Source organism: Hemitrygon akajei, chromosome 21 (assembly GCF_048418815.1).
Source record: "Hemitrygon akajei chromosome 21, sHemAka1.3, whole genome shotgun sequence".
In the NCBI taxonomy this organism is placed as follows: domain Eukaryota; kingdom Metazoa; phylum Chordata; class Chondrichthyes; order Myliobatiformes; family Dasyatidae; genus Hemitrygon; species Hemitrygon akajei.
The window spans coordinates 49,931,010-49,944,203 of NC_133144.1; the positions used below are offsets into that span (position 1 = coordinate 49,931,010).

At 44.2% G+C, this 13,194-nt stretch overlaps 1 protein-coding gene across 1 annotated transcript in view; it reads right to left on the minus strand.

The window, feature by feature from the left end:
* Window positions 1-3,215: 3,215 nt before the first annotated feature.
* The window catches only part of LOC140714282 (protein transport protein Sec24A-like), an 88,600-nt gene continuing 78,621 nt past the window's right edge, over window positions 3,216-13,194 (minus strand). Inside the window, exons 20-21 of the mRNA XM_073025364.1 lie at window positions 13,010-13,113; window positions 3,216-6,069 (exon numbers count right to left, since the gene is read on the minus strand). Of these exons, the coding sequence (XP_072881465.1) occupies window positions 5,961-6,069; window positions 13,010-13,113 (213 nt within the window). The 3' untranslated portion in view covers window positions 3,216-5,960. The remainder of the gene's footprint in view (window positions 6,070-13,009; window positions 13,114-13,194) is intronic.

The window sequence follows — 13,194 nt, forward strand, 5'->3', positions numbered from 1 at the left end:
GACTCACAGGTGAAGTGTCGCCTCACCTGGAAGGACTGTCTGGGGCCCTGAATGGCGGTGAGGGAGGAAGTGTAAGGGCAGGTGTAGCACTTGTTCCGTTTACAAGGATAAGTGCCAGGAGGGAGATCGGTGGGAAGGGATGGGGGGGACGAGTGGACAAGGGAGTCGCGTAGGGAGCGATCCCTGCGAAAAGCAGAAAGAGGGGGGAGGGAAAAATGTGTTTGGTAGTGGGATCCCTTGGAGGTGGCGGAAGTTACGGAGAATTATATGTTGGACCTGGAGGCTGGTGGGGTGGTAGGTAAGGACAAGGGGAACCCTATCCCGAGTGGGGTGGCGGTGGATGGGGTGAGGGCAGATGTGAGGGAAATGGGAGAGATGCGTTTGAGAGCAGAGTTGATGGTGGATGAAGGGAAGCCCCTTAGCTTAAAAAAGGAAGACATCTCCTTCGTCCTGGAAAGAAAAGCCTCATCCTGAGAGCAGATGCGGCGGAGACGGAGGAATTGTGAGAAGGGGATAGCATTTTTGCAAGAGACAGGGTGGGAAGAGGAATAGTCCAGGTAGCTGTGAGAGTCTGTAGGTTTATAGTAGATATCAGTAGATAGGCCATCTCCAGAGATGGAGACAGAAAGATCAAGAAAGGGGAGGGAGGTATTGGAAATGGACCAGGTAAATTTAAGGGCAGGGTGAAAGTTGGAGGTAAAGTTAATGAAGTCGACGAGCTCAGCACGCGTGCAAGAGGCAGCGCCAATGCAGTCATCGATGTAGCAAAGGAAAAGAGGGGGATGGATACCGGTATAGCCTTGGAACATGGACTGTTCCACAAAGCCAACAAAAAGGCAGGCATAACCGGGACCCATACGGGTGCCCATGGCTACACCCTTGGTTTGGAGGAAATGGGAGGAGCCAAAGGAGAAATTATTGAGAGTAAGAACTAATTCCGCTAGACGGAGGAGAGTGGTGGTAGAGGGGATTTGGTTAGATCTGGAATCCAAAAAAAACCGAAGAGCTTCAAGACCATCTCGGTGGGGGATGAAGGTATGTAGGGACTGGGCGTCCACGGTGAAAATAAGACGGAGGGGGCCAGGGAACTTAAAATCATTGAAAAAATTCAAAGCATGAGAAGTGTCACGAACATAGGTGGGAAGAGATTGAACAAGGGGGGATAAGACAGTGTCAAGGTATGCAGAAATGAGTTCAGTGGGGCAGGAGCAAGCTGAGACAATGGGTCTACCTGGACAGGCAGCTTTGTGGATCTTGGGTAGGAGGTAGAAACGGGAAGTGCGGGGTGTGGGAACTATGAGGTTTGTGGCAGTGGATGGGAGATCCCCAGAGCTAATAAGGTTGGTGATGGTATTGGAGACAATGGCCTGGTGCTCCTTAGTGGGATCATGATCACGGGGTAAATAAGAGGTGTTATCAGAGAGTTGTCGCTGTGCCTCGGCCAGGTAGAGGTCAGTACGCCAGACAACAACAGCTCCCCCCTTATCAGCAGGTTTTATAGTGAGGTTGGGATTGGTGCGGAGGGAGCGGAGAGCAGAGCGTTCGGAAGGAGTGAGGTTGGAATTGGAACAGGGTGTGGTGAAGTCAAGACGGTTGATGTCCCGTCGGCAATTAGCAATAAAGAGATCCAGAGCAGGTAGAAGACCAGAGCCGGGTGTCCATGAAGAGGAGGAGGGTTGAAGACGGGAGAAGAGGTCATCAGTGGGTGTAGGAGAGTCCTTGTCAAAGAAGTAAGCTCGGAGACGGAGCTGGCGGAAGAAGAGTTCAGCGTCATGGCGTACGCAGAACTCACTGAGGTGTGGGCGAAGGGGGACAAAAGTGAGGCCTTAATGCGGACAGAGCGCTCTGCCTCAGAGAGTTGAAGGTCGGAGGGAATGGTAAAGACCCAGCACGGATGAGAGATGGGATCAGAGGGGGGAGGGAGGCTGGTAGTGTCAGTGGAGAGGGAAGGGTTGGGGTGAGAGGAAGTTGGAGCCTCTGAGGGCCCAGGAGCTGACGATGGGATCTGAGGGAGAGGGGATTGCAGAGTGGTGGTGTGGGAAGGGGAGGCGGGAGTCACAATCGCAGCATGTGAAGACCCGGCCCGGAGTTCAAGGCTGGAGTCGCAGTCGGTGGTTGCGCAATCACTCTGAAGCTGTCCATGGTCGGTGGAACCCCTGCTGATGGTGCTGGAGTCCGGAGTTTCAAAATCCCCTGGGTCGCTGGAGCAGCCGAGATTGACGGCTGAGGCCAATCCATGGCCGTTGGAACATGCGGTGATGGTGCTAGAGTCCGGGTTTTCAATATGCCTTGGGTCGCTGAGGCAGCCGAGATTGACTACCGGGGCCGGGGACGCGATATGAAAACCATGCTCTGGGATCTGCAGATGGAAGATATTGCGATCGTTGCAGGAAGTGATAAACTCAAAGAAACGGTGATTGCATGCATGGATCCGACAGAGGATGAAATAATGGACAGGTCCATTGCAAATGGAGAAAAAGGTGTCCCGGAGGCGTGGAAGTGATTGTGTTAGGGACGCCAGGTACCTTCTCATGGCGGAGAGTGTCACCCTCAGAGCTCGACGAGAGAAACAAGTAGAAATGAGTAGATGATCAGCCATGATCTCAGAATGGCGGTGCAGGCTCGAAGGGCCGAATGGTCTACTTCTGCACCTATTGTCTATTGTCTATTAAGAATTATTACCCTTTGAAAAGCTTTTGGTGAGCACCTTCCTGAACCACTACAATCCAACTGTGTTAATGTTGTGGTTATAATATAACTTAGTGGCTTTGTAGAGTCAGTACTGCAGGGCAGGAGTCACATATTGACTAGATTGAATAAAAGGGTCAGATTTTCTCCCTGAAGGACCATTAATGAGGGGTTAGCTTTGCCTATCAATCTGGGAGGTATTTGGTAACCATTGTAATTCTGTATGTTTGTTTCCTCGCCACACCATGATTTGTTTTTAGAAACACTGTAGTAATCCAGAATTGCCAAGGTGGAAAGTGACTCTCTGATAGAAACTAGAGGTCCGGTAACAACTACTGCACTAATCAATTATTTTTATCAAGAGATATTCAAAGATTCAAAGTACATTTATTATCAAAGAAGGTATAAATGATAAACCTTGAGATGTGCTTGCTTATAAATAGCCACAAAGCAAGAAACCCAAAAGAACCCAATTAAAGAAAAAAAAATAAAAGACCAACACTCGATGTGCAAGAGAAAGGGGGGAAAACCAAATCATGCAAACTGAAGCAAACAACAATGTTCTGAATCGAAATGAATCCTCAGATCCGGGTCCTCAAGCAGGTCCAAAGCCTTGCTTATCAGTTCACCATATTAGCAGGCATGAAGCAAAGCAGCCGGGGCATCAGTGCCATGGAGAGAGGCACGACCATAATGGAGACCAAGTGAAATTGGCTCTCACCTCTGATCCCGACACCCTGCCTTTTCAGTCTATCTGGGCAGGTGTTTAAAGCCACCAATTTGACCAAAATTGAACAGCGAAAGGCTCCGGTGCCTTGAGAGAGGAGTGAACATTGTGGAGAGTGAGCGATGTAGCACCGTAACTGGGCTCTTCTGACCCAATGAACCGTCACCACCCCAACTGAACCCATGTGAAGAATTACTCTACCAACCTGTACGTCTTTAGAATGTGAGAGGAAACTGGAACACCCAGAGAAATCCCACACTGTTGTGGGGAGAATTTACAAACTCCTTATAGAAAGTATCAGAACTGAAATTGGGTTACTGGCACTGTAATAGCACTACGCTAACCACTACACTGCAGTGCCACACCAACATTTCCATGATAGGAGAGCACGGAAATGTAGGATTCAGTGAGGGAGTTACAGAGTGTGGAGCCACAGCCTGTAGGAAGTATTGAAAGCAGGCCAGCGTGGAAGCATTAAAAATCACAGGCTAGGCTGTGGGAATGGAAGAGATAAAGTTGAACTTGGGGTCATCGATCAAATTCCTGTTTATAAGGCTTATGCTTATTTAAATAGATTGACAAAAAACTAGGTGGCTCTTTGATGAAAATGCAAGGAATTTTCTAGTTTTTCTGCCCACTATTTCATCCTCCAGGCACTGGGCATTCAGATTATTGGTGCTTTGGAACGTTTAGTGCTGATCTGACCAATATGCGCTCAGTGGCCACTATATTAGGTACACCTCAACACCTGCTCATTAATGCAAATATCTAATCAGACAATCATGTGTCAACAACTAAATGCATAAAAGTATGCAGACACGGTCAAGGGGATCAGTTGTTGTTCAGACACAACATCTTAATGGGGAAGAAATTTGACCTAAGTGACTTTGACCATTGAATGATTGTTGGTGTCAGACAGGGTGGTTTCAGTATCTCAGAAAGTGCTGATCTCTTGGGACTTTCATGTGCAACAGTCTCTAGAGTTCACAAAGAATTGTGTGAAGAAAAACATCCAGTGAGCAGCCTTGTTCAATGCCTTGTTAATGAGAGAGGTCAGAGAAGAATGGTCAGACAGCTTCAAGCTGACAGGAAGTTGACAGTAACTCAAATAACCACGTATTACAACAGTGGTGTGCAGAAGAACGTCTCTGAGTGCACAACTGGTCGAACCTTGAAGAGAATAGGCTACAGCTGCAGAAGACCAAGAACATACACTCAGCAGCCACTTTATTAGGTAAAGAGGTACTGAATAAAGTGGCCATTGAGTGTCTATCTATCCTTTGACACCAGGAGTACAGATTGTCATCATTAGTCATCAACCCGTTAGTCATTCTTTCTTCAGTATCTTCAGTCATTAACCTGTTATCACTGTTTGTAGTAGCTTGCTCTGCATAAAGTGGCTGTTGCCTTTCCTATGTTATTACACACCACTAATTACTGCACTCGGTGTAAAGCAGTTTGTGCCCTCAAACAACATTAAAGCTATATAAATGCCTCTGTTTTTTTATTTATTCTTTCACTATGTTTTCATAATTTTCAAAAATTGTCTTAGATCTTTGCTTATCCCACCTGTTCCAGAGAAAAGGTCACAGATTATCCACATGATTCTAGAGCAATCTTCCAATTATATGTGTTTTCATAACATCAGAACAAGCTGAAACAACTTACATGATTATCTCTAATATATAATTGCATTAACAAGGTCTTATTTCTGGAACTGTTGACAAGAATCTGTGCAGTATCCTTTTCCTGGTTATACTATTTCTTTGACATTGCAATGTATATCATGTACACTATTTGATTTCTGAATATCTATGAACCGGAACATCCGATTATAACTTGGTGTTGAAGCCATAGTGTCAAAATGTATTCTGTCAAATGGTAAATTGGAGGTGGGATAACCTTTATGCCAGACATATCAAACAGTCTAATTTACAGCAAACAGAACATTATCTACTTTAGTATGAATAACAAAAGGGGTCTACTGCAAACAGTAGGCTAGGTGTGCTTTACAGCAGCAACAGAGTTTATGACCAAATCTATGGTAGGGTAACTGAGGTTTAATTAGGCTATTTCTTCAGTAAACTGCAGTGAACAGACAACTACAGGTTACAAACAGAGTGCATAAAATCCACCCTTTCTTCAGAAGGGGGTCTACAGGCTTAATAGACAGGTTGACTGTCCAATCACCCCCATCCTAAATAGATTTTTCAGTTTATTCTAACATCTAAGATGCACACCATGAACTACCAACATTCCAAGTGTACGGCGGTTAAGGGGTGGGGTTTGATACCTGACATCCTCGCCCTTCCGTGCTTCATTCAGGTAACTCCCCAATCAGGTGACAATAAACTTGGTTTTATACACACATCCTATGAAGCATCCTGGAAGTGTTTTCTATTTCATTTCAAAATCTGCTTGATCAAAATGCAACCAAAGAGTTTAAAATGAGAGAAAGATTTTTTTTTTGTTTTGGAGCATTCGCTACTTCAGTGGACTGCCTTGGGTGAACCAGTCATCTCTGGAGCCAGCTGGGTTTCTGCTTTCATACCTGCTCCTTCAGGTGAAGCAGAAATTCATAGTAGGACATTGCTGATTCCGTGCGGTTATTGATCAGATGAGTGATGAATATGGACCGCGATGAACTGTCATCCCTGCCAAGTAAAAGCCAACAAAATCATGCCAAGGCATTGATCCCTGTATTGTGAAGCATTCCCATATATATGGTTATCAACATTTCAGAGTTTCATCCGTTCACCTGACAGATAGACGTCTCTCTCTCTTTCTTTCGAGATACAGTACTGTAACAGTTCCTACCAGCCCAAAGAGTCCACGCTGCACCAATGTGACCAATTAAACTACTAACAGGTATCCCTTTGGAACATGTGGGGAAACCAAAGCACCCGGAGAAAATCCACAAGGTCATGGAGAGAAGGAACAAACTCCTTACAGACAGTGGCAGAATTGAACCCAAGCCACTGACACTGAAACAGTGTTACTCTAACTGCTATACCGCTGTGCCATCCCTGAATCACTGACATGAGGCACCAAACATTTTATTATTAAAAACACCATAAAATACATGCTTTGTTGTCATTTAACCCATTTTGAGTCCCAATTCCAGTTCTTTTATTATAATTGCTGCAAACTTATTCTTACAGTTTACCACTGAATCTGCTTTCACCATGCAGCAACATAACATATCACAGCAATTTACCACTAAAAGAAGATTTTCCTCATTTCATTTTTGGTTCTTTTGCCAATCAGCATAAATCTGTGACTTTTGGTTACATTGCTGCTGTAAACAGCAGCAGCATAAGAGACATTTGCAGATGGTTTTGGTTAACTGAACTCCAACCAAGAGGAATTGTTTGTACTAATTTACCCTTCATGGTTTTAAACCTGGGTGGCAGGGTGGAGATATGTCTCTACCAAAGGAGGTGTAAGGAGCTCCTTCCCTCTGCTGTAGCCTGCAGGTCACCACTGGGCAACGGGTAGCTCCTGCTTAGCCCCCCACCCCCACTGATCAGGGTCATATGAAGTCATGGGAACACGTGGTGGATGGTCATATAAGCAGATGATGCATATCACAAGTCCTGGTTATGCAACTAATGAAGCCAGGCAGACAATATCTGAAGAGTATTGATAATGTCTGGGGTCACCTGTCTTGTAAGGACACTGCCCAGAAGAAGGCAATGGCAAAGCACTTCTGTAGAAAAAAGTTGCCAAGAACAATCATGATCACCCACGTCAGATAATGATAATGAGTTTTAAACACTTCTCTTCAAAATCACTTCGAGAGAATAATTCCAGTTTCACAAGTCCCTCCACATACAAATGTACATAAGGGATAATATTTGTACGCCATCACTTGCACTTAACATACATACACTGTCGCTGGATAAGTCAGCAGTACCAATATTTCAAAGTGCAACCTCAGATATTTCTACACTATACACACAAGAGATTCTGCAGATGCTGGAAATCCAACCAACAGACACATAATACTGGAGGAAGTCAGCAGGCCAGGCAGGATCTGTGGGAATGAATAAACAGTTGTCGTTTCGAGGCCTCCACACTCTGCGCACCAATCCTGATCTCACCATCAAAACTATAGACAAAGAGGGTGTTGTGGTGGACTGAACTCTACCTCTCTGAGGGCAGTCAGTAGCTCTCAGACACTTCCTGTTACCTACCCCTTGAAAAGAACCACACTCTGCGCCATCAGAAAATTGTCTCCGACATCATCACTAACCTCATCAACTCTGGAGAACTCACAACTACTGCCACTAAACTTATAGCTCCCTTGCCCCGCATTGCTCGTTTCTACCTCCTAACCAAGATCTTGACTATCCAGGTTGGCACATTGTCTCTGCCTGCTCCTGCCCCACTGAACTCATGTCCACATACCTCGACTCCGTTCTGTCCTCCTTGGTTCAGTCCCTTCCCACCTACATCCACAACAATTCACATGCTCTCGATCCCCTCAACAACTTTCAAATTGCTGGCCCTGACCACTTCATTTTCACCATGGATGTCCAGTATCTATACACTTCTATACCCATCAAGAAGGCCTTACATCTCTCTGCTTCATTATCAACAAAAGACCCAACTAGTTCCCCTCCACCACCACCCTCCTCCATCTAGCAGACCTGGTCCTCACCCTCAACAACTTCTTTGGCTCCTCACACTTTCTTCAAACTCAAGGGGTAGCCATGGGCACCAGCATGGGCACCGCTGTGCCTGCCTTTTTGTTGCCTACGTAGAACAATACATGTTCCAAGCCTTCCCTGGAAATGCTCCACAACTCTTTCTGTGCTTCATTGACAACTGCATTAGTGCTGCTTCATGCACCCATGCTGAACTCATCAATTTCATCAGCTTTGTCTCCAATTTCCACCCTCCCCTTAAATTCACTTGGTCTATTTCTGACAGCTCTCTCCCCTTTCTCAATTTCTTTGTCTCCATCTCTGGAGACAAACTATCTACTAATGCCTTTTATAAATCTATTGATTCCCACGACTACACTGACTATACTTCTTCCCACCCTATCTCCTGTAAAAATCCTTTTCTCTTTTCTCAGTTTTTTAATCTCCGTTGCATCTGTTCCCAGGATGAAGCTTTCCTTTCCAGGACATCGTGGATGTCCTACGATGTCCTAGGAAGGGAACCAGGTTTCCTTTCCTCCACCAAAATTGCTGCCCTCTGCTGCATCTCCTCCATTTCCCAGATATCTGCGCTCAGCCCATTTTCCCACCACCTCAACAGTGATAGTGTTCCTCTTGTCCTCACCTACCACCCTATAAGCCTCCACATCCAACATATTGTTCTCCACAGCCTCCACCATCTTCAACAGGATCCTACCACAAGATATATCTTTACCTCCCCTCCCACTCTCTGCTTTCCACAGGATCGCAACCTCCTTTATTCTCTTGTCCAATTGTCCCTCTGCACTAGTCTCCCACCAGGCACATATTTTCTGCAAGCAATAGAAATGCTACACCTGTCCATTTACCTCCTCCCTTATCTCCATTCAGGGCCCCAAGCAGTCCTTCCAGGAGAGGCAACACTTCTGTTGGGGTCATCTGTTGTATTTGGTGTTCCTGATGTGGCCTCTTCTACACTGGTGAGAGCCGACATAAACCAGGGGACCACGTTGTCGTGCATCTCCACTCCATCTGGCAAAAATGGAATTTCCTGGTGGCCAATCTTTTTAATTCCTCTCCCCATTCACCTTCCGACACATCAATCCATTGGCCTCCTCAGGTTAGAGGAACAACATTGATTTCTTCTTCCTCCATTTTTTTTTCATTTTCCCTCTTCCTTCCCTCTTCTTCTGTTCCCCACTCTGGCCTCTTACCTCTTCTCCTCACTTACCTATCACCTCCCCCGGTACCTCTCCTTCTTCTCTTTTCCCCATGATCCACTCTCCTCTCCTATCAAATTCCTTCTTCTCCAGCCCTCTATCACCCACCTGGCTTCAACTCTCACTTCTAACTAATCCTCCCTCCCCTTCACCCACCTTGTTGTCCTGGCATCTTCCCCTTTTCTTTTCAGTCCCGAAGAAGGGTCTCAGCCTGAAACATCGACTGCTTATTTATTTCCATGGATGCTGCCTGACATGCTAAGTTTCTCCAGTGCTTTGTGTGTGTTGCTCCATATTACTACCTTGCTTGATGATCTCTGATGACCCCACTGAATTTACAATAAAAAAAACTGTTTTTCCCAACTGGCCAAAGCCAACATTTACAATCCCTTTCAAACATCATCTCACTGCAGCAGCACAACCACCTCTTCTGTTCTCATCTAACTTCGCTGTAAGCGTATTAAGGAGAAGAGTTTTAAAAAGAAAGTTTGTTGTATCATAACTGAGGTTCCTCATCAGTGCCATCATACAGGTAGGTTTCCTCTGCACCCTCACCAACGCTTTCACCTTTCTGAAATTGTTCTGTCTAGAACTGAAAACTATAACTTAGCTGGGGCCAATAAAGATTGCATTTCAGTTCCTTTCTTTTGCTTTCTATAAAGCCTAGGGTTTCATATGATTTCTATACCAAGCACACCAACTTGTCTTGATGGCATCAGTGGCTTGCATCTGTTCAATCTCAATGTTACTGTACCCAGTTAAAACTGTACCTTTGATGTTATAATTGGCTTTCCTCATGCTTCCTAATTAAGATGGGGTAGCATAATAGTGTAGCAGTTAGCACATCACTTTACAGCACCAGTGATCACAAATCAGGATTCAATTCTCACCACTGCCCTTAAGGAGTTTGCTTGTTCTTCCAGTGATCATGTGGGATTCCTCTGGGTGCTGTAGTTTCCTCCCACTTCTAAAGATGTACAGTTAGGATTACTGAGTTGTGGACATGCTCCACTGTGGCAAGACTTGTGGGCTGCCCAGCACAATCCTCACTTATTTGATTTGATGCAAACAATGCATTAAACTGTATGCTTCAATGTACATGTGATAAATAAAGCTAATTTGTCTTTATCATGTCATATTTCTAAATTTGCTCAACCTGCCGATTTTCCAGTTTATGATCCACTGCAGCACTTGCTGCCCTCCTCACTATTTGCTACGCTTCCAAGTTTAGCTACCACAAATGTAAAAGAACCTAGCATTTGGTCGTCCAGTGGGTCACAATCAGGTTGGTGTCTGGTTCTGTCACTGCAAGCCTGAAGAAAAGGACATGGCATTAAAAAAATGCAAGTACACACACATATACAACACACTAACACACAGGCACTCACACAGATTTTTATCACTTGGATATTTATCATGAGCTGTGAATTCCACTTGTAATGTGTGTTTTTGTGGACAGCACAATTCAATGAGTTCCAGATGTATTCCAGAAAACTGAGCAGGAAAATTTAGGGAGGTATGTTAGAGTGGGGAGTACTTGGCTATCACACTCAGTCAGCAAGACAAAAAAGATACCAGTACACTACTCAAAGGATGGACATGGAATTCTCCATACATCTTAGTGAATACTGATTTCCCTCTCAACACCTGAAGAGATAAGATAAAAATTAGCTCTATTTGTCACATGTACATTGACATATACTGCAAAATGCATTGTTTGCGTCAAATCAAATCACCAAGGATTGTGTTGGGCAACCCACATGAGTTGCCACACTGCTGGTGCCAACATAGCATGCCCACAACTCACTAAGCCTAACCTATATGTCTTTAGAATGGGGGAAGTGAACTGAAGAACCTGGGGGAAAACCATGCAGTCATGGGGAGAACATACAAACTCCTTACAGAGAGTAGCTGGAATGGTACCCCGATCTTACAGCTGGCTCAATAATAGTGTTAAACAATGCTACCGTGCCGCCCAAAGTACTCACCATTATTATTATTGTCATTTATTGGGAACTTGTTATGAACAAGGGAGTTCTAGATATACCGACTAACCTTGCATTGACAGCAAAGAAACAGACCAACTAGTCGAGGTTAATATTTCTGATCTATAGGAACATTCTCTCATCCTATCACTATAACCTTCATTTTCTTTCTTACTCAGATACACAGGCTATTCTTTGTCATAATCGGTCCTTGTAATAGTATATCAGTACTCTATACAGTATATTCATGACTGTCTTATACTTCTAGCCCCTAGTGGTGTCAAGAGCAGAGTAAAGAACAACTACAAGCAATCCCGTTACCTTCTGTTGTTGTTGGCTGTTCACCCACAGTGAGTGAATTTACAAAATGGTGTCAGGAATTGCTAGGAAAAATGGCAACAGTCATTGTCCCTGACCGTATTCTGGTTATCTTATTCCCGTCCCTCTCCCTCGAGTTTCAATCAAAACCTAACTGAATTTTCTTAAGTGTAGGATCAATCCCTGTAAACTAATTTGATATGTTGACAGATGTAACTGATTCATAGCAGGAATATGACAACAGTGTCTTTGTAGAATTGGGCAACTTAAACAAGAGTGTGAAATGGTGGGATGGAGGTGAGGGCAACCATTTTCCCACCCTCAGCTTCACTCCTCAAATCTAAAGGCATCTAAAGACTAAACAAGACTTTTAATATCAACCCCATAATAACATAAGTCATGGGAGCAGAATTAGGATGTTTGGCCCCTTAAATTTGATCCACCGTTCAATTACGGCTGACTTATTAACCATTTCAATCCCATTCTCCTGCCTTAGACCATAAGACATAGGGCACAGTCAGCCCATTGAGTCTGCTCTGCTATTACATCATGGCTGATTTATTTTCCATCTCAACTCCCTTCTCCCTGTACTCTTTAAAACCCTTACTAATCAAGAACCTATCAAATTCCACTTTAAATATACCCAGTGACTTGCCTTCCATGACTGTCCATGGCAATGAATTCCACAGATTCACCATTCTCTCACAAAATAAATTCCTTCTCTTCGCTGTTCTAAAATGACGTCTTTTAATTCTGAAGCTGTGCCTTCTGGTCCTGGACTCTCCCACTATTGGATGCATCCTCTCCACATCCACTCTGTCTATGCCCTTCAATATTTGGAATGTTTCAATGAGATCCTCACCTTATTCTTCTAACCTCTAAATGAATACAGTCCCAGAACCATCAAATGCTCTTCGTATGTTAAATACGTTAACCCTTTCATTCTGCAATCATTCTCATAAACCTCCTCTGGATTCTTTCCAATGCCAACACATTCCTTCTTAGATATTGGGCCCAAAATTGCTCACAGTGCTCCCGATGCAGATTGACCAACGCCTTATAAAGGGTCGACATTACATCCTTGCTTTTATATTCTAGTCCTCTCAAAATGAATGCTAACATCGCATTTGCCTTCTGATGATGTGTGTGAGCATCGCCCTTTTGGAAGCTCATTTTGATGCCCTAATCAGTTCGCCAGCACTGTAAATTAAGTAACTCAAATGACAAACTGACATATTCTGCATTCAGTTATTGTTTTTCCTTTTGTCTTACCACAGCGTACTTACATATGGGATGACCTGTCTGGAAGGGATGCAGACAAAGGCTTTTTCACTGTATCTCAGTACATGCAACAGTAATAAATCAACTGTAAATTGATAAGGGTGTAGTATTTTAAAATGTCAGTTTGTGAAATCGCATACTCACTTGATGATGAAACAAGGTACATGGTAAAATCTCTCCTTCCTTAAGGATTCCAGTAACACGTGGATGAGTTTAGAAGCCGGGTTTTCTAAAATGGGCAGCAAGGTCTGAAACACAGCAACGGTATTGATGCTTACATTTGCTCAGAGTGTCCTTGTGTTCTCTGCAACCTCCTTCAAAGATGTTAT